Source organism: Ctenocephalides felis, unplaced genomic scaffold, assembly GCF_003426905.1.
Source record: "Ctenocephalides felis isolate EL2017-DRISC unplaced genomic scaffold, ASM342690v1 CF-g0.4_SCAFFOLD_01170, whole genome shotgun sequence".
Classification (NCBI taxonomy): Eukaryota; Metazoa; Arthropoda; class Insecta; order Siphonaptera; family Pulicidae; genus Ctenocephalides; species Ctenocephalides felis.
In genome coordinates, this window is record NW_020537324.1 from 83,662,991 (window position 1) to 83,684,449 (window position 21,459).

Consider the following 21,459-nt stretch of genomic DNA (forward strand, 5'->3'; position numbering starts at 1 on the left):
TGAAAGTACTTATTTGTATAATTTTACACTCATTTGTATTTATAACACATTTTTTTTATTTTTTATATCAAATTAAACAAAACTAGTGGGGCGCATGGCATCGTGCCTTAAGGCAAATTGCTGGAACTTCCCGTACCAAAAAATATTTTTTTAAAAAAAGATTAACATTTTTGAAAAAAATTTACTCTGAAAAATTAGACTTTTGAGAAACTATAAATTTTTGACAAAAATTTACTTTATTTTGAAAAAAATACTTTTTGAAGAAAAGTGTATTTTGAAATATTTTGGAAATTCTGAACTTTTTTTCAAAGCAATTGTACTGCTTTAATTGCATAGAGACGAAATATCGAAGCGCGTAAGCGCCGCGCTGCCGTTTAACGGATGAACATTGGTACGGAACCCATAGGAATGTAAACAATATTTATACTTATTGTTAAAATCTGTATAAAATATCTGATAATTTGATGTGCATATGTCAAATGATCATTTTTGACTGCCAGATGTCATTTTTTTTTACTTTTGTCACTAGATCTCCGAAACCGCTAGACCTGCCTTTATGATTAGTTCTTCATCTTGTTGCAAAATGTTTAAACCAAGCAAAATGTTTTTTGAATTATTCAAATCGGACGCTTCGTTCTCTTAAAAACTGAGTTACCGTTTTTGGCACTTTTTGCCCCATATCTTCGGAACGACTAGACCTGCCTTTGCCAAAAACTAATCAGCACGTCTTCTTATCAATACGAATCGAATGTTCGTTCCCGAATTCGTCGACGAAAATTTGTATCCGAACATACATACACACACACACATACATCCATTTTTTCTAAGGTATGCCAAAATATTCAGAAACCTCTAAAACGTAAAGATATAATAAAAATTTTCATTTTCGATTTTTTTGCTATTACTATAACTTGCCCTATGGAAAGTTAAAAAAATAATTAAAAATATTTTGGCATCATTTTGAAATTAATCCTATATTTTTCTAATATATAATTATGACATTTAAAATTTCAGTAAAACCACGTTAACATGATCATGCTTAATAATAACGCATAATACGCTTTTGTTAACAGAAATTTGCATTTTCAAACATATTGCTTCCATCCCGCATAATACGCTTTTTATTATTACCGTATATATATATATATATATATATATATATATATATATATATATATATAAAGAAGAGTTACCGTATTTATTATTTTCTGTCCTATAATTAAGTACTATTATTTTCGTAATAATTAATATTATTTACACTCATTTTATATATATATTTTTTTATTTTCAGGGGTTGAACGCCTACAAACCCACCGATTGCTCCAGAGCAGTATTACTTAATAATAATTTAATAATAAATTAATAAAAATTAATATTTATACTAAAAGCCAACTATTAACAAAACTAATAACTGTGATTACTAAATATTTAATTAAATTAAAATAGAATTATATTAATACAGAAAGTGGAAAGCTTGCAAACGCACAAACTTTGAAAAAGGACAATTTAAAATAAAAATAGTAATAAATAAATTTTAAAAATATTTTGTGAGAATATTTGTTAAAAATTATCAAATATAGTAGCAATTATTAAAAGCAATTATTGAATATAGTAAACAAGATACTGAAAAATTTTGAAACATATGCTATAAATAAATTTGAATTGTGAAAAAAATATTAAAAATTTTTGTGACAAAAGTTTATTAAAAATCAAAAGTTATTAACATATTATATAAAAGTTTATAAAAATTTTAACTACTACTAATATTTATATTAATACTTATTTAAAAAATCTAAGGAAGATAATTTAAATTCCAAGTGCAAGTGTTTTTTTTAACAAAATTTCTATATAATTCTATTTACAATGAGGTCCGAACAAAGACGTCTAAATTCCTTCCTAATCTTGGCAACAATCTTCATTTGCCACATTTCAATTTCCCTCACAAATGCCGCCATTTTGGAGACATCATCCCAAACGACGACAGCGCCATCTCTTGATGAAAACGTGAAGATCGAAAATCCAAAATGTGAAGAAGCCGAAGGCAACAAGTTCACCTGGGCGGATTATTCCGTCCTGGCAACTATGTTAATAATATCATGTGGAATTGGGCTGTTTTATGGCTTTGTGGGGCCCAAACAGACGACCAGCACTGATTTTTTGCTTGGCGGATCTGATATGGGCACTTTGCCTATGTCTATGAGTCTCACAACAAGGTAGGGGAAAGGACATATATTAATAGTGTATTTTATTACATAGTTTGGAATTCAAAACAATATACAAAACCATTTAAAATTACATATGTGCCTATAATTATGAAAGTGGTCTAAGTCAAAATTTAAAAAAAAAATGAGTTTATCAGTTATTTCATACCACATTAGTTTAAACTAAATGTATTCAATGTAATTTTTACGAAATTGCCAAAAATGAACCATTAGATAGTGGTTGTAATTTCAACATTATATGGAATTCATTTAGTGTTAATCATGAAAGTGGTCTAAGTCAAAAATTTTTGGTATCAGGTCATTCCTTTCTACCGAATGATCGTGATTTTGGGTTGATAGAAATGAAAATAAAAAAAGCAAATTACTTATACAACCCTCAGTATTATTATGAATTGATAGAAAAGTGCAGAAGAAGCAATACATTTTCGATAAAGCGAATGTCGCAGCCGGATTTTATTTCAACGAAATCAATAGAAGATACAATAACAAGAATAGTAAAAAATACCGCGGGCGAATCTGTCTTTTGGCTACAAATTCAATGGATGAGATTCTTGAGAAATGAACCTTATAAAATTTTTTATGTTTTATAAAACTTCTTTAGATGATTCTACATTTCACGGTTTGGATCTTTCATCTAAAAGAGAAAGACCAAAAATATACGGAAGTATTAAATTACTTCCATTATACACCAGCATTAGACTAGTATCGGAAGAAAAAATAAAGATATTATGAGTTTACTACCGTACATCCCTCCAGTTTTTCAGGAACATTTTAGGAATCTTAAATACTCGAAATAGTGATAAAAATGGATTACCGTTTAAAAATAATTAATAAATGCTCACGAATCATTTCAATAAAATTATTGTTTCAAATAAAACTCAATTTTTTTATTGCTTTAAGTCATTTATAGGACATTCAGTTAATTTTGAAAATGGTCTAAGTCAATTCAAACTTTAAAAATAATATTATCGTATGAAATTCACACAAAATTTCATATTCATAATAAATTTACATTAATTAAGGCTAATAAAATTAAAAATTAAAATGTCGCATAATGAAAAAATATTTTTTAATTTATTCAAATGCAAATCATTAAATATCTCAAAACAAGAAATATATGACTTAGACCACTTTTATAATTATGGGCACATATATGAACATAATGCAACCAAAATATTGCTATAAGAATCCCTAAACTTAAGTTAATATTCCTTCTCTTCTACCAATCACCTTGATTAAATAAATTATCTATTCTATTTCTATTCGATACATACATTTAATGCTTATTATTCTTTCATCTTTTTAATAAATATATTGCAAAAATGCTTTCAAATTTATGACTATCATTTATATAATTTTTTTGGTTTGCTTTTATATATCAGTCCTAATTCCATTTATACGCTAAATGTTCATAATTGAATTACAAGTTTAACACTATGCTTTGGAAAAAATACTAATTTCTAATAGATATAATTTATAGATATTTTATATACATTTTTATATTCTATTTTATTCAATTGCTAGCAATAGAACCCAATTTTAACCCAATAGGGAATGCAGTTTTATGCCCAATAGGGAATGCAATACCAATGGAAAATTTCAATACCGGTATTTTGGTATTTTTTCATTTTAAAACCGGAATACCGGTAAATTACCGGTATTTTTATTATCTTAAACAAACGTAAACAAAATTGAAAGTTACTAGCACAAATATAAAAAAAATGTCTATACGACTACAACTATATTCAACTAAACAATAAAAGCAATAAAATAAAACAATAAATTTATTTTTTAAATAATAATTTTAACAAAAATATATCCAATTTAATTAATTCACTATCACTATCGAGTATATCGAGTACTTTTCACCAAAAACAAACTTATGAGTAAGAAAGACCAAAAACTTATAAAAGATCATATTACATTATTATAATAAACTGTATTGTCTGTATCCGATGTGTTAAATTAGCATAATCTCCAATATTTTAAAAAAATAATTTTTCTACACTTATTTAAGATCGGATACTTTGTCGAGATAAATAATAAGTTACTATAATTGTTGAGTATTGTTATTTAAAACAGTGTGATGCTTCTATAGTATTTTCAAACTTCGAAACGTTTTCGAAAAATAATATTTTATAATTGTAATAAGAAGCAAAAATATTTAGTAATTATCGTAATTATTATGTATAAAGTTAGAAAAAATAAAGATTACGCAGGGGTAATCTGTATGATATAAAATATTTTGGCGCAAATATCACTTAAAAAAGCGTTACATTTTTACATAAGATGAAACAAACATCATAATCTATAAGTCCAATTCTATTTATTGTAACACGATATGAAGCCCTTAGTAAAGCAATAAATATATTCAGTTTAATGACGAGTTGAGATAGTATTTGACATTTGTTTATCTTATAGAATCACTTGAAGATATAGCTGTTTATGCGATTATGGAATTTAAAGATAAATTTGTTCCGAGAAATTTAAACTTTAGTGTATTATGTATCAAATAGCGCTTATGTAAAAATACCGGTATTTTTGGGATAAATACCGGTGAAAATACCGCCAAAAATCGGGCGGTTTACCGGTAATTCGGTATACCGGTATACCGGTATTGCATTCCCTAATGCCCAGTTAGTGAAACTATTTTTATAATTTATTGAATATTTTTTCTCTAGTTTTATTACGGCGATAGAGCTCCTGGGGAATCCTTCAGAGATGTACGCCTACGGCACCCAATACTGGCTAATCTGCCTGGCTTTCCCCATAGTTTTGCCCATTGCTGGAAGTGTCTTTTTACCAGTTTTCTGCAAACTTAGACTAACATCTTGCTACGAATATTTAGGACTAAGATTCGACAGAAGGTTAAGGATTTTAGCAAGTGCCATGTACGTTGGCCAGATGATCCTTTATACCTCGGTTGCTGTCTATGCACCTGCCTTGGCATTAAGCCACGGTAAGTAATAGTCTTTTAAAATACACCCAGTTGATATAGGTGTTTATAATGTTAGAAAATATTATTATTTATTTAGTTTTATACAAGTTGTCTGAATATTTTATAAATTTTGGACAAACAGTTTAAAAGTTACATGGGATACAATAAACAAATGCACAAACCAAGATTAAGTAGCTCTTGCTGCATCGTTCTGCCTAGATTACTTATCTATTTTCAAATGCGATTTTAAAGTATACCGAGTTGGTGTAGGGTTTTATATTGTTAGAAAATATTGTAGATATTTAATTTTGAACAAATTAGCCAAATATTTTATTTATTTTGAACAAACGGTTTAAAAGTTACAAGAGTTGTAATAAACAAAGATTAGTTGTTCTACCAAATTAGTTATCTATTTTCAAATGCGATTTTAAAGTATACCGAGTTGGTGTAGGGTTTTATAATGTTATAAATTATTGTAGATTATTTAATTTTGAACAAATTTGCCAAATATTTTATTTATTTTGGACAAAGAGTTTAAAAGTTACAAGAGATGCAATAAACAACTTGGCATTAAGCCACGGTAAGTAGGAATCTTCTTATATATAAAAATGGAGCTCTCGATAAAATGATCCGCTAAAACTCGAAAACGGCTAAACCGATTTGGCCAGTCTTAATTTTGAAAAATTCGTGCCAATCAGTAGGTTGTCGGAAAGGTGAGAAATTAATTCAAAATCGCGTAGAAACTTTACATTTTCAATTTGAAAATTTTTGTAGAAGCTTAATTTGAAACAATGGACGACGGCTAATACGTCAAATGTCAAACTTTTTGACAGATGATGTTTAATTACGTTTAATAGGATGTTTACGTGGATTTTATTTAATTATGGTTAAATTGCAGTAAGAAGATTTGTTTGTAGTTTTATTTATACGCAAAAACGTTATTAAATGGGCCGAAAGTGTTACCGGAAATTCAAATTATCACCTTGTTTGAAATGTTAATATGAAAATGCACTTTTTGGAGTTGTGATACTCTTTTTTTGCAAATCATATTTTTCTCAAACACGGTGCTGTGAAAGATCTCATTTGTATAATTACATACTCATTGGTATTTATAAAACATTTTCTAGGTTATATTATTTTTTATTTATGTTATTTAAATTTAGAACCTAAATTTGGTATTGATCAAAGGGACATTTTGTCGAATTACATTTTCCCAGTTATAATTTCCCAGAATTTATCGAAGAATAGAAGTAATATATGAACGTCCGGGGTTAAAAAGGTCCACCATCGATGTGTCAAAAACCAGTAAAGTTAAGCATTGTTTAACAACAATATTTGGAAGTAGAGGAAAAATGTATAACCAGCTATGACCTTGATTCTTATGACTTTGCTATCGGGAGATAAACGGTAATCTTTGAAAATCCATAATAAAAGTATTTTCTTCCGTTGGTAGTTTTTTAGCATTAGTTAAGAATGTAATTATTTTGTAAAATACCTTTAAAATTAAAATAAGACATTAAACCTGTTTGCCACCTGGCTGTTCTAAGTTATTCGGTCTGTGGGTCGTAAAAAGGTCTAGATAATAAATTTTTGAAAGACACCAAAAAAGCACATTTCTACAATGATGAAGTAGCTGGCAGTTTTGCTGAACGTAGTCAGATAATTGTTCGTTTGAACGGTGTTATTTGTTGTGATATAATCGTTATGGTTTTCACAATATAGTTTATATTTGCTCAAAGTGAAATTGGATCTTTGTGCCTCGCCCTGCTCTACATATATATTTTTTATTAAATTTACTTTAGTTCATCGCATGTTACTTGAAACTTTTCAAAAAGCAAGTCAAAGAAGAAATACTTAATTCATTTTCTATCTCTCCTTGCAGAAATTTGAAAAATTTGTATAAGCTCAGTAGTATTTTTTACGATTATACACAAAATCCAGAATCCAAAAAGAAACTGAAAGACTTGAAACGTAATCATAATAAGTCGAAAGACCAAAAAAGACGTGGATTGGATTATACCATGTTTTCTATAGAGAGTGTATAAAACTTTTAGTTTGATTGTATTGACAAAATATAAACAAACTAATGGGGTTTATTGTTTTCATAATACCTCATTGTATATAGCATTCAAACAATACATCCTTATACACTAAAGTATTAATATTTTTGATTCTCTAGAAATTGTTTAGAATATACCTTACTTAGCAAAACAACGTTTGCCGGGTCAGCTAGTAGTAAAATAAAATTGTGTTTGTTATCTGATTCATTTTCCTTTTTCCAGTTACTGGTCTGAACACCTACATAGCAGTGACCCTGGTCTATGCAGTTTGCATCTTTTACGCCTCTCAAGGAGGAATGAAAGCTGTGATTGTGGCCGACAGTTTCCAAACTGCAGTTTTGATGCTGAGTTTAATTGTTATTTTGTGCCTGGGACCGACGATTGCAGGAGACGAAAATGCCAAATGGTACAATGTTTGGAAATCTGCTGCAGACACTGGCAGGATGGACTTCTTGAAGTAAGAAACTAAATATAGTACATATTTATATTTTTTGCATCATGTGGTGGTCAAATAAAAATGCTTCCTTAAAATTACTCAGTTTATTTTAAATATTACTTGTTTCACGGTTCAGCAAGAAGAGGGTTATTTTACATAGTTTTAACATAAACATAAATATAAGATGGCGGATACATAGAGTAGGGAAACAGTATTGCCAACGTCACTACTATTAGATTCGAATGGCGGGACATTTGAATTACAAATATATATATAACATTACATTTGATATTACATAAGAAAAAATGTGACAAACAATTTTGTCCATGTGGCTTAAGGCTTATTCCTCGATGTCCGAAATGTAGGACATCAAAAATGATTATAAAACTTTATAAAGAACTAGTTGAAAGTGGCAAGTTCTTACACACTTCCCGAAATGTGTAATAATTTACCATGACTTTATCAACCGAAATTGAGATTAAGATATTTAGATAAAATTTTCAACTGTACTATTACATATATCATGTACGTAGTATTTGATATTAATAACTTCTCGAAGAAGAAATGTGTTTTCATAAAAAAATCCGATTCGCTAATTTTATGTTTCAAGTTATTCTGAATCGAATGAGACCAAATTTGGAAAGAGTATCTGTGTGTGTATGTGAACAGATTTTTTGCCATAAATCGACGTTTTCTCAAAAACGGCTGAACCGATTTCAAAAATTCAAAAGCCATTTGATGTATCTCGATGAGGACTATTGTTTGTCAGTTTTGTGCGACGATCGGCCAAGCCGTTTTTTCGTGAATAGCAGAAAAGTGAAAATTTATTCGTCCACGTTTTAGCCAGCAATTCTGAATCGATTTTGAAAATTCAAAAACCGTTCGATAGATATTGATTGGGAATCGTGCTGATTAGTTTTTGGTAGAGATCGGCCGGGCCGTTTTCTTGTAATAAAGTTTTTTTAAAAAAAAATTCGACGATTTTTGTGATTTTTTTTTGATGGTAGATAACATAGTCTCGTAGATCATACTAAAATATTACGGCCCTACGACAAGTTGTTTAGCTTTAAAAAATCGTCAAAGTTTGCAAAAATTGGTATTGTTTTTTGGTATTTGTCAAAATTAGACCTTTCATCGACGACTGCTCAAAAACGCCTGAACCGATTTCAAAAGTTTGAAAGCCATTTCATGTATCTCAATGAGGACTATCGTTTGTCAGTTTTGTGCGATAATCTGCCAAGCCGTTTCTTTGTAATTTGGAAAAAAGTGTTAAACTTTTCGTCCACATTTAAACTTATACTACCGACCCGATTTTAAAAAATCAAAAACTGTTCGAAAGATATTAGTTGGGAATGATATCGATTTGTTTTAGGTGAAAATCTACCGAGCCGTTTTCTTGTAATTAACTGTTGAAAAAAAAGTTAAGCCGAAGGTTCTACGGAAACTGGTTCAATTAAAAAATGGTTGATTTTTGAAAATTTGCTTTTAGAAAATACTCCGAGTAGACGTGTTCGTTTGTTTTCAATTATGTGTAATAAAACCACTCGGTATAATACTTCTAAACACTAATAAATTAATTTATATTTTTTTGATTAAGTCGATTATTTACACATATCGGGAAGTCCATATAACTTGCCTCAAGGCAAAATATCAATACTAACTAATTATATCCAAGTTTATTTCTCGATGTCTAAAATGGAGTCATTTTGCCTTAAAGCAAGTTGCATGAAGCTACCGATATGTGTAATAATTGACTTGATCAACCGAAATTGAGATTTAGATATTTAGATAACTGCACTCTTGCATAATATTATTTGTTGATTTAAATTAATTGTAACAATTTTTACACTTTACAATTGTTACAGTGTACAATTTTTTTAGATAAGCTTTGTAGACTTATTTTTCCGCTAATTCCAAAAACATGAACTTTAAATCACGAAAGCGATTTTTGACACAAATGTTGAATCTCATATTTTTAAAGCTTTAATAAATTAAAATTAAACGACCGATCGTAATATTTTAGTATGTTCTACAAAAATTCAACAGTTTTACGAAAAAACGGATCGAACGATTTTTGTCTAAAACTAATTAGCACAATTCCTAAATAATATAATAATATGTATATTTCGAGGTGTGTTTGAATTTTCAAAATCGAGTCAGATAGGGCAATTCTATTTTATTTGCTATGCGATTAGGGGTATTTTACATATAAACAAGCAAGGAAGAATCTTATGATAGCAGAATCTTCGACGATATATAGTTATCATAATATTCTTCCTTGCTTCGTTTATATATAAAATACGGCTGATTGTACAGCAAATGGATAGACCAGTTTAATTATTTTCACTACCAAAAGCAAGTTTTGCTACAACAATGCTATTTTATGAGCTTAGTTACTTCAGAATTGCCCCAAGAATTATGCACTAAAACGTGGACGATTTTTTTTTCTTTTCTGCTATTTACTAAGAAACGCTTGGCCGATCGTCGACCAAAACTGAAAAACGATAGCCCTTATCGAGATACATCGAATGGCTTTTAAATTTTTGAAATCGGTCCAGCCGTAAATGTCGATTTACGGCAAAAAATTTGTTCACACACACACAAACACACACATACTTTTTCCAAATTCGGTCTCACTCGTTCAGATTTTTTAGCGAATCGGATTTTTTGATTTCTCCTTCGGGAAGTTAATCAATAAAACTGCACAATAATTGATATCAATTGATATTTTATCAACTTTTTTATTTTTTTAGTTTCGATCCAAGACCGACTACAAGACATACAGTTTGGAGTGTTGTCCTTGGAGGAAGTTTTTATTGGGCGTCTATGTTCTGCACGAATCAGGCATCTGTACAGAAATACATGTCTGTGGGTTCTCTTCGACAAGCTAAACAGTAAGTAGTAATAATCAGTCAACAAACAATGAGAATCAGGTACAAAATTGAATAATCAGCTCTTGTTTGTAAGGATCTTCACTCATATCGATTCTTTGTCATGTAACTTTCCTTCAAGCAAAATGCCATTGACACTTTTTTTTTTCTTTTAGAGCCCTCTGCATAGCATGTGTAGGCCTAATCCTGGTGTTCTCAATTAATTTCTATACTGGTTTAGTAATGCATTCGCATTACGATACATGTGATCCTCTAATCACAGGAGCAGTGACTGCCAGTGACCAATTGCTACCTCTTTATGTGATGCAGGTAAAAAAAAATCTACTTTCAAATATGACATGATCGGTTTGTCATTGTAATTAGCATTTAGAAATGAACGTTTGTTAGAGGAATGAAGTAATTGCTGATTAATAAATTCTATAATATTCGTTCACACAGTGGATTACGTTAAACAACGCCTAAACAAATATTGTTTTCACAATTTCACTCATCATCATATAATATTTGTGTTTGAAGAACTTCATGTAATTAAAATTAACATACATTCATTGACTGCTTGTATTTTTTTTTTCAATTTTTCGCTTGCGATATAATCGCATTCTTTGAACAGCTGTAGTATCTAAGCATCTCTATTTTAGCTAAATTCATCAAGTATAACATATTATTTACTCTATTTTATTAATTTTATTAACTAACTAATTTAAGTACTAAATATGAATATAAAAATATATCGTTTTATAAAAAATCCAAACAATTAACTATCGGTATGCCTACAAACGTACATATGTTTTATATCAATATAATATTTTCAAAAATCTATTTTTAACGATCTCTTCAGAATTCACGACAGATCTTAGTAAGAAGTTATATAGTATATAGTATATAAATTATCATAGCCTTTTTCGAATAAAATTTTATAAGTTCATATTAAATAAAAGACAGAGTTAAATGTTAAAAAAAATTATTTAATTTTGTATATGCTCTAACAATGAGTCTACATTTGATTTAATTCATAAATACACAAACAATTTAAAATAAATGTGTATTAGTATGGCTTTATACTTCAAATATAACATAATCGGTTTGTCATTGTAATTAGCATTTAGAAATTAAATTAGAGAAATGAAGTAATTGTTGATTAATAAATGCTATAATATTTGTTCACACAGTGAACACTTTCAGCTTTACACACATCATATAATTAAAATTAACATGCATTCATTGACTGCTTGTATTTTTTTTACTTTTTCGCTGGCGATATAATCTCATTATTTGTGCATAATATCTGTCTTGCCCAAAAAATATTTTCGATTTTAATAACTTCAAAGATTTATAGAAACTACGAATAATATAGAAATATTTTCTAATCAATAAACTTACGTTTAGTACACGGCATAAATGTTTAATTTGTTTTATTATTTTTAAGGAACAGGGTAAAATATTCTTGTGATTCAGGCATTTTATATTAAATCAAGATTTGTACTACGATATAACTTTAAAATGATTATTTATCTATGCCGATTTCCTTGTTGGTATCGGTACGCATACAAAGATAGATCTCTATTCACATACACGACGTCTAATCACAATCGACCCGTATAGAAATGATTTCATCGAGAGCGAATGACGAATCATTGGCACTCGACTCGGCCGTAACGCACTTCCGTTGCATTTGTACGGAATTACACTCTAGTCGCGTCTTAAGGTTAAAAAATGCAAGGTATTTGTTTTTGTTTTTCTCGAAATGTATTGATCATAGAGACATGCTGTTTTTTTTTAAACAAAAATTACAAAATCATAAAATATTACGAAATTTTCTTTTTCTTTTTTTCGCTGTCATTTTTTAACCAGGGGGCGCCAAAGTGGGCATTGCAAAATTATCTTTTTTGCGGTGCCACAGATAAATCCGTTGCGCATCGTCTGAAACAAAAAAAAAAGAAACTACGTTGAAGAAGAAGTTTGAATCCAGTCCCCCTACCAAAATGAAAGAAACTAGCTGTAAGTGGAATTCTGTTTTAAGGCAATTATGGCATCGTGCCTTAAGACAAATTGCTGGAACTTCCCGTACCGTAACGAAATGTTTGAGGAATACTGAATGTTTTCAAATAGATTATTATAAATATTGTAACATTGTCTAATATTTATGAGAATTATATAAACTGAATTGCAGAGTTGAAATTATTTGTAAAGTATATTAGAACTATAGTCAGAATTAAAAATAAAATCTGAAATATTTTCGATATACAAAAAACTAAAAAACTAAAAAAAAAAAAAAAAAAAAAATCCAAAATAAATTATTTTGTTAAGACAAGCAGAAAGTTTTTTGAATCATTTCAATCGGACCCTTAGTTCTCTCAAAAACTGCCATTTTTTACATATTTAGCTCCGTATCTTCGAAATGGCTGGGCCTGCCTTTGCCAAAAACTAATAAGCACTTCTCCCAATCATTACTAATTGAATGTTTTTTAGATCATTCAAATCAGATACTCCGTTCTCTCAAAAATTCGATTTCTATTTTTTGCACTCTTTGCTCCGTATCTCCGAAACGGCTGGACCTGCCTTTGCCAAAAACTAATCAGCTCTTTTCCCTATTAATAGGAATCGAATGTTTTTTGAACCATTCAAATCGGTTGATCCGTGCGCCCTAAAACGTGACTGGAAATTTGTATCCATACATACATACACACACACATACACACACACACACTCACACATCCATTTTTTCTGAGGTATGCCAAAACGTTCAGAAACCTTCAAAACGTCGAGAAATGTTAAAATTTTCAATTCCGATTTTCGGCCCATTACAATAACTTACCCTACGGGAAGTTAATAAAGCAAGAAGGAAAAAAATGACAGCTATTTAAAAAAAAAGTGTTGAAAAAAGCCTTTTTTCGGGGCGAGAAGCTTCGCAAAAAATTTTTGCGTAATGTTATCAAGTTGTTTGAGGTAGGGGGACTAGATATTGCAGTGGTGAACAAATTAAAAAAAAATGCAAGTCGATCCGACTTGTGGTTTTTTTTTAATTTATGGCACCGCATTGAAAAAAGTCAATTTGAGAAAAACGTATTTAAAGTTTTTAATATAATGTACTAAATACACCATTTAATTTAATGTACTAAATACACCATGGTGTTCAAAGATGCTGACACATTAAAAAGGTCATGTGCATGAGGTATTATAATGAAAAAGAGAGCAGCTGGCATACAATAGCTCGCGGAGCGATGAAAATCATACATATAAAGATATATATATATATATATATATGTATATATATAACTTCGTCAAAAAAATAGATATTGAGATGATTTTTTTAAAAATAATTCTAAGGATTATAGCTTTCATAATATCAAAAAATCTCAAAATCGAAAAAAAAATAAATAAAAACCGGACAACCCCCTTAAGAAGTTGTTCTTCAAAAACTGAAAACAATTTTTAGTATTAAAATTGTTGGAGATTATTAATTGTTTTCTTCTTTCAGGTGTTGGGCAGTATGCGTGGTGTTGCCGGTTTATTCGTAGCAGGTATATTTGCTGCTTCTTTGGGCACAGTAGCTGCTGCTTTGAATTCCCTATCAGCAGTCACCTGTGAAGATTTGTTGAGTGCTGGGTTAGGCATCAGGATGGCTCCCAGTAAAGGCGCTTTTTGGGCCAAGTGGTTGTCTTTGGCATACGGGATCATATCTTTTGCTCTGGTGTTTGTGGTTGAACGAATGGGAGGAGTACTACAGGTAATAATGATAAAAAACTAGTGGTGTATGGCATCGTGTCTTAAGGCAAGTTGCTGGAACTTCCCATTCGAGAAATTTTAAACGTTTTCAAATATATTATTAGAAATACTGTAACTTTCATTATTTTTGCTATCTTGTTTGTTATATCTGAGCAAATCAAATGTAAATCATAAATAAATCAATTTATCTCCACTACATTAACAATCGTCATTTCATTTCGAATTCAATTAAAAATATATCCTGCCCGTAGTCACAGCCTGAACACATTTGCAAATACTTCTGTGCAACATTTTTACTTATACTGTGCTTAGCTTGGCAGCATTTTCACATTTTTCACAAAATTCGAAAAGTGCTCCAGTGCATAAACAGTCTAAACGCACATGAGTAAACATTTGTACCAGAGTGGCGCTTAGACTGTGCTTAGCCTGGGTAATTTGTTGAATTTCCAATCCAAAATTACAAAAATATTTTATGTAAAATAAAAAAAGATGTTAGAATTTTTTATCCTCAAAAGCAATTGTTTTGTCAGCTCTATTTCTATTTTCTGCACTCTTTGTTCCGTATCTCCGAAACGGCTGGAACTGCCTTTGCCAAAAACTAATCAGCACATCTCTGTATCAATAGGAATCGAATGTTTTTTAAACCATTCAAATCGGTTGATCCGTGCGCCCGAAAACGTGGACGAAAAAATGCGCACATACAAAACACACACACACACACATCCATTTTTTCTGAGGTATGACAAAATGTTCAGAAACCTTCAAAACATGGAGAAATGCAATAATTTTCATTTTCGATTTTCGACCCATTACTATAACTACCCTACGGGAAGCTAAAAAAGAACCAATAAAGTGATATAATAAGTAACAATTGCCTGGTTTAACAATAAATGAATATAATGTGATGTTTACTGTTTATTTTATATTATTTATACATTCTTTTACATATTTGAGAAGAATATTTTATAACCTTTTTCCTAATATTTAAATTCAATTTAAGAAATGTTTATATTTCATTGATTATTATTACATTTTCGACTATAAATTGCAATGTTTTCCTTTGTGAATCAGCATGTGTGTTTTCAGATTATCCAATCGTGTGAATGTCTTATTACAAACATTGCATCCATGAGGGCGTATTTCTTTGTGAATTTGCATGTGACGTTTGAGACTTCCTGACTCCGTGAATGTCTCATTACAAACATTGCATCGATGAGGGCGTATTCCTTCGTGAATCAGCATGTGTGTTTTCAGATTATCGAATCGTGTGAATGTCTTATTACAAACATTGCATCCATGAGGGCGTATTTCTTTGTGAATTTGCATGTGACGTTTGAGACCTCCTGACTCCGTGAATGTCTTATTACAAACATTGCATCGATGAGGGCGTATTCCTTTGTGAATTTGCATGTGACGTTTGAGACCTCCTGACTCCGTGAATGTCTTATTACAAACATTGCATCGATGAGGGCGTATTCCTTTGTGAATAAGCATATGACGTTTGAGACTTCTCGACTCCGTGAATGTCTTATTACAAACATTGCATTGATGTGGGCGTATTCCTTTGTGAATTTGCATGTGTTTATTCAGATTACTTGATTGTGCGAATGTCTTGTTGCATATAAGGCATTCATGGGGGCGTTCGCCACTATGCAAAAGCATGTGAGTTTTAATATAACCTTTTCGTTTTATAGTCTTATGACAGATTTCGCATTTTAAAGGGCGTTCTTTGCTATTACCAGACTTGTGATCGACCATATGCTCTTTTAATAGATCAGATTCTGCAAATGATTGATCACAAATGTCACATTCATAAGCTGCTGGCTCGACTAACTCCTGTTTCACTCCTTCTTCGATAGTCACTTCAGAGTTCATGAATCTTTCTAAACAGGTATCATAATCCTCAGAACACGAGTCAGATTTAACAATATCATCAGAAACATCAATATCATTCTGAATTTCATGTTTAGTGTCGGCTAACTCCTGTTTGACATCTTCATACTTAACAGTATCATCAGAAACATCAATATCATCCTGAATTTCGTGTTTAATGTCTTCTTCTGAATATTCTGGCGGTTCAATTTTGATTGCCGGATTATTCATTGACATAAATGTTTCTTCTGACATTTTTAAATATTTTTACTGCTTATACTCACTTAAGAAATAATTGAAATAATTCCAAAATAGGCGTGGGCTAAATAATAACCTAGTTCTAGTTTAAGCAACAATCCTTTTCAATTTCAATACCACAACCCTAGACAATATAATAATAAGACCACAACTGATTTCTGCTTAAAATATATTTATTATTTGACATGTGGAGCATAGAGTATACTTAGAGAAAGATGAGACACTTCTCATATCGCTTTCGCATTTAACAATGGCGCGCATTTTCAAATTCATTATGTTTCTCTGTGTCTAAACTATGTTATTAAATAATATTAATTTTACAAACGTTTTGAGACTTGGTTTGTCTCATCATCGGTGTATTATAATTTAAAATTTTAAGACCATTTAAATAAAATTTTCAGCAGCAGAAAAACAGAATTAAATACAAAAAATATAAACCAATAGAAAGTATACACAAATAAATTGTAATAAAAAATTAAATAAATAAATAGAAAATTACATAGATAGAAATATAGATAGATAAATAGATAATAAAATAACTAACTAGAAAAATAACTAGTTGAATACATAGATAAATATATAACTAAATAAGTAGATAAATACATATAAAAAAAGTAGGGTATATGGCATCGTGCCTTAAGGCAAATTGCTGGTACTTCCCGTACCGTAATGAAATATTCGAGAAATTTTAAACGTTTTCAAATATATTATTACAAATACTGTAACTTTCATTAATTTTTCTATCTTGTTATATCTGAGCAAATCAAATGTAAATCATAAATCATAAATCATTTTATCTCCAGAACATTAACAATTGTCATTTCATTTTGAATTCAATTTCAAAAAATAGTTTAGTTGCCTAATTTACACAAATTTGAAAAAGTGCACCCGTATAGACAAAGTCTAAACGCATTTACAAATAATTCTGTGCGACATTTTTACTTATACTGTGCTTAGCTTGGCGGCATTTTTACATTTTTCAATAGTTTTAACAAAGTTGTAAAAGTGACCCAGTACATAAACAGTCTAAACGCGCTTGGGTAAACATTTGTACCAGAGTGGCGCTTAGACTGTGCTTAACTTGGGTATTTTTTTTAATGTTTGATCCAAAATTACAAACATATTTTATGGAAAATAAAAAAAACATGTAATAATTTTTTATCCTCAAAAGCAATTGTTTTGTTGAAACAAGCAGAAAGTTCTTTGAATCATTTACATCGGACGCTTAGTTCTCTCAAAAACTACCATTTTTTGCAACTTGCCTTAAGGCTAAATGCCACTTTCAACTAGTTATTTTTTACTACCATGTGTCTATTACCTTTTAGGTTGCTTTGAGTTTCAACGGCATGGCAGGTGGTGTAACACTTGGTCTATTCACCTTAGGAATGTGTGTACCTAGGGCAGTCTCTCGAGGAGCCCTTTGGGGAGCCGCTTGTGCCCTAGGGCTTGTCCTGTGGTTAGGTTTAGGCGCACAAATTGCTGGTGAGCCTACGCCGTTTCTACCAGGGGATATACATGGGTGCGAATGCTTGAATGCTACTGTTGTCGTAATCGAGCACATCACAAAGAGGTAATTAACTTCCCGAAGGAGAAGTTTATGTTTTCATCAAAAAATCCGATTCGCTAATTTTATGTTTTCTCGACGTTTCAAGCCATTCTGAATCGAATGAGACGTGTGTGTGTGTATGTGAACAGATTTTTTGCCATAAATCTACGTTTTCTCAAAAACGGCTGGACCGATTTCAAAAATTTAAAAGCCATTCGACGTATCTCGATGAGGACTAGCTTTTCTCAATTTTGTGCGATGATCGACCTAGCCGTTTTTTTGTAAATAGCAGAAAAGTGAAAAATTTTTCGTGCACGTTTTAGCCCGCAATTCTGAATCGATTTTAAAAATTCAAAAAACCGTTCGAAAGATATTGGTTGGGATTCGTGCTGGTTAGTTTTGATAGAGATCGGCCGGGCCGTTTTCTTGTAATAAAGTGTTAAAAAATTTTTTTTGACGATTTTTATGATTATTTTTTTGAAGGTAGATACCATAGTCTTCTAGATCATACTAAAATATTGCGGTCTACGATAAGTCGTTTAACTTTAAAAATTCGTCAAAATTTCGAAAAATTAGTATTGTTTTTTTGTCATTGTCAAAATTAGAACTTTTATCGACGTTTGCTCAAAAACGCCTGAACCGATTTCAGATATTTAAAAAGCATTGATGTATCTCGATGAGGTTTGTTGTTTCTCAGTTTTGTGCGACGATTGGCCGAGCCGTTTCTCTGTAATTTGCAAAAGAGTGTTAAATTTTTCGTCCACATTTAAGCTCAAACTACCAAATCGATTTTAAAAAATCAAAAACTGTTCGAAAGATATTTGTTGGGAATGATACTGATTTGTTTTAGGTGATAATTTACCGAGTAGGGTTTATACAAAAACCGACATTTTAGAAAACCGGTTTTCGAATTGTGAATTTTCCAGAAAACCGGTTTTAGCCGATTATATAAAAAACAATTTTTGCTTGAGTATTCTGTAATAACAAAAAAAATATCAGAAAATTTAGTGTGATTTCAATATGTTTTTGACTGAATTTATTTAATGTTCTGTTTTATGAATAGTAAACAAATTTATTTTAATTAGGAAAATAATTGATCTGGATTAAATAACTTTGAAAATGAATATTCGATATTCATGTGAAAATGATTAACATATGAGAATATAAATGAAAATAACGCACTTTTAAATAAAAAACATTTAGATACATGTTGATTAGGGTTTGCCGGTTTTCAAAAACCGTTTTTTTGGCAAAAATTATGGAATTCGAAAACCGGTTTTTTAGTGAAAAAAGTCGGTTTTTACTGTATAAATGGAAAATGACAAATATAACCAAATATAAAGATAGATGAAAGCGTTTTGATACTTGAAATCATATCGGTTCAATAGCATTTGATATCTTATCAGTCTGCAATGCAATGGTTCCCAGAAAGGTTTTGTTTATATTAATTTAGATTTTTATACCAGTGTATATATTAATTTAAATCAGTTGAAGAAGTAACTTCCTCTACTCAAACTTAAAAAAAGAGTTTTAAACCCTAAACTTAGAATTATTATATTAGGCTTTAAAAGCAATTAAGCATAATTTGGTCGCAAGTATGAGAATATTTTTTATTTCAGAAAATTTTGTGAGTAAACAAAAGTTTTCAGTTTTTTAAAATCATATTTTATTAAACAAAAAAACTTTTAGAATGTTTAAAATTAATTAATTAAAATTGCTCGGAACAGACAATACTCGAGTTTAGCTTAATTGTTTTTGAAACTAAAATTAATATTAACAAGTATGTATCTAATATTTTTTTATTTCTTTTTTAATTTGAAGCATTTTTTAATTTAAAAATGTATTATTTTTATTTATTCGAAAACTTTTCTTTTTCCAATCTTATATGTGAAAATGATGCATGAATAACGAATAATTATTTTCAAAATTATCTAATCAAAGTAAACTATTATTTTTTAGTTCTACTAATTAAAATTAAAATAATTTTGTTTACAATTTATAAAATTGAACAATAAATAAATTTTGTCAAATACTGTTCTAAATTACACTAAATTTGCGGAAGAATTACATAATATTTGCGCAAAAATTTATTTTCTATATAAAATTCGAAAAACGGTTAAAACCGGGTTTTTAGTAAAATTGAAATTCGAAAACCGGTTTACAAAAAGGGTTTATACAAAAACCGGTTAGGTTTTTGTATAAACCCTACTAAATACCAATACCAACTAGTTTTTTTTTTCAGTGATGCCAAAAGTTCTTCATCAATCTACAACGTGTCGTACTTGTGGTACAGTGCCTTAGGATGCATGACGACTGTCATTGTCGGAGTTATCGTATCAGAAATCTCAAGGTACGTCTTCCAACCCTTAACCCTTTTGTTACAAGAATATTTTTTACCCCAATTGTCTATTATTACCAGGTTGATCGGCCTGGAAACAGACGTAGAACCAACTCATACCGATCTGCTGAGTCCACCAGCCAGATGGTTCACATCATCTCCAGATGCCAAAGTTAATGGTACGGAACTCAATGCAGCAAGTGGTGTCAAAATCGACAGTGCCACCGGTAAAAGATCGAATTATGGTGGTGAGACCAATTTGGCACTCAGTTTGGACGAAAATCCAGAAGTCGCGAGGCATATATAGAAGTAATAAAGTGAGTGGTATAGTTTTTATAATGGACAAAAATAAAATATGAACCAGTTAAACAAAGACTCTCAAGCCAAATATTGTTCTTTTTGATAATCTCATTTATATTTAATTTAAAATTAGGTTTTTTAAGTTTGTGCGTTTGAAAGCTTAGCTCATAGTCGCTAGATTAGATTTTAATAAACGCTTAGTAGTTGTAGGTATATAAATTAGAAATTAAAATTAAAAAAAGTATTATGTAGATTAAAAATCGAACTTAGAGTTTAGTATTGATATTTATATGTATTAAATGCATGATTGTACAATTTGAAATATATAAAATTTGAAAGTTTAAACTTTATTCTCATCGTGTACAATTCATCAATCATTCGAGAATCACAACATTCATTTTAGACATATAAATATAAACTATTAATATAAATAAAATTCGATTTCAATTTCAATGATGAAATGATATTATATATGCAATATAAATAATATTATTAATTTCTTTCTCAGGTTCATATATTAGCTAAAGATTTTTGCATTATAATAATTTTTTGCAACCAGGACTAAAAAATTTGTGTTTATTATTCTTGTGAAGTGATTTTAGCCTAACCAGGTAAACAGGTGCTGATCTTTTTTTATTTTTTACCTTCCCTTAGGGTAAGTTATAGTAATCCTAAAAAATCGAGAATAAAATTTTTTGCATATCTTTACGTTTTAAGGTCTTCTGAACATTTTGGCATACCACAGAAAAAATGGATGTATGTGTGTGTATGTATGTATATATGTGTGAGTGTGCGGAAACAAATTTTTGTCGACGATTTCGGGAACACGGGTCAACCGATTTGAATAATTTAAAAAACATTCGATTCGTATT

At 30.0% G+C, this 21,459-nt stretch overlaps 2 protein-coding genes across 2 annotated transcripts; one reads left to right on the forward strand and one right to left on the reverse strand.

Annotated features, from left to right (window-relative positions):
- Nucleotides 1-1,800: 1,800 nt before the first annotated feature.
- LOC113365934 (sodium-coupled monocarboxylate transporter 1-like) lies at nt 1,801-20,789 on the forward strand. Its single transcript, XM_026607479.1, has 9 exons — nt 1,801-2,213; nt 4,904-5,181; nt 7,443-7,677; nt 10,410-10,550; nt 10,703-10,856; nt 14,026-14,274; nt 17,729-17,973; nt 20,192-20,299; nt 20,369-20,789. The coding sequence occupies exons 1-9, from the start codon at nt 1,864-1,866 to the stop codon at nt 20,592-20,594; spliced, it is 1,986 nt and encodes a 661-aa protein (XP_026463264.1). The 5' UTR covers nt 1,801-1,863; the 3' UTR covers nt 20,595-20,789.
- On the reverse strand, nt 15,207-16,522 carry LOC113365935 (gastrula zinc finger protein XlCGF8.2DB-like). Its single transcript, XM_026607480.1, has one exon. It carries the CDS (start codon nt 16,398-16,400, stop codon nt 15,312-15,314), a length of 1,089 nt encoding a protein of 362 aa, XP_026463265.1. The 5' UTR covers nt 16,401-16,522; the 3' UTR covers nt 15,207-15,311.
- Nucleotides 20,790-21,459: the final 670 nt, after the last annotated feature.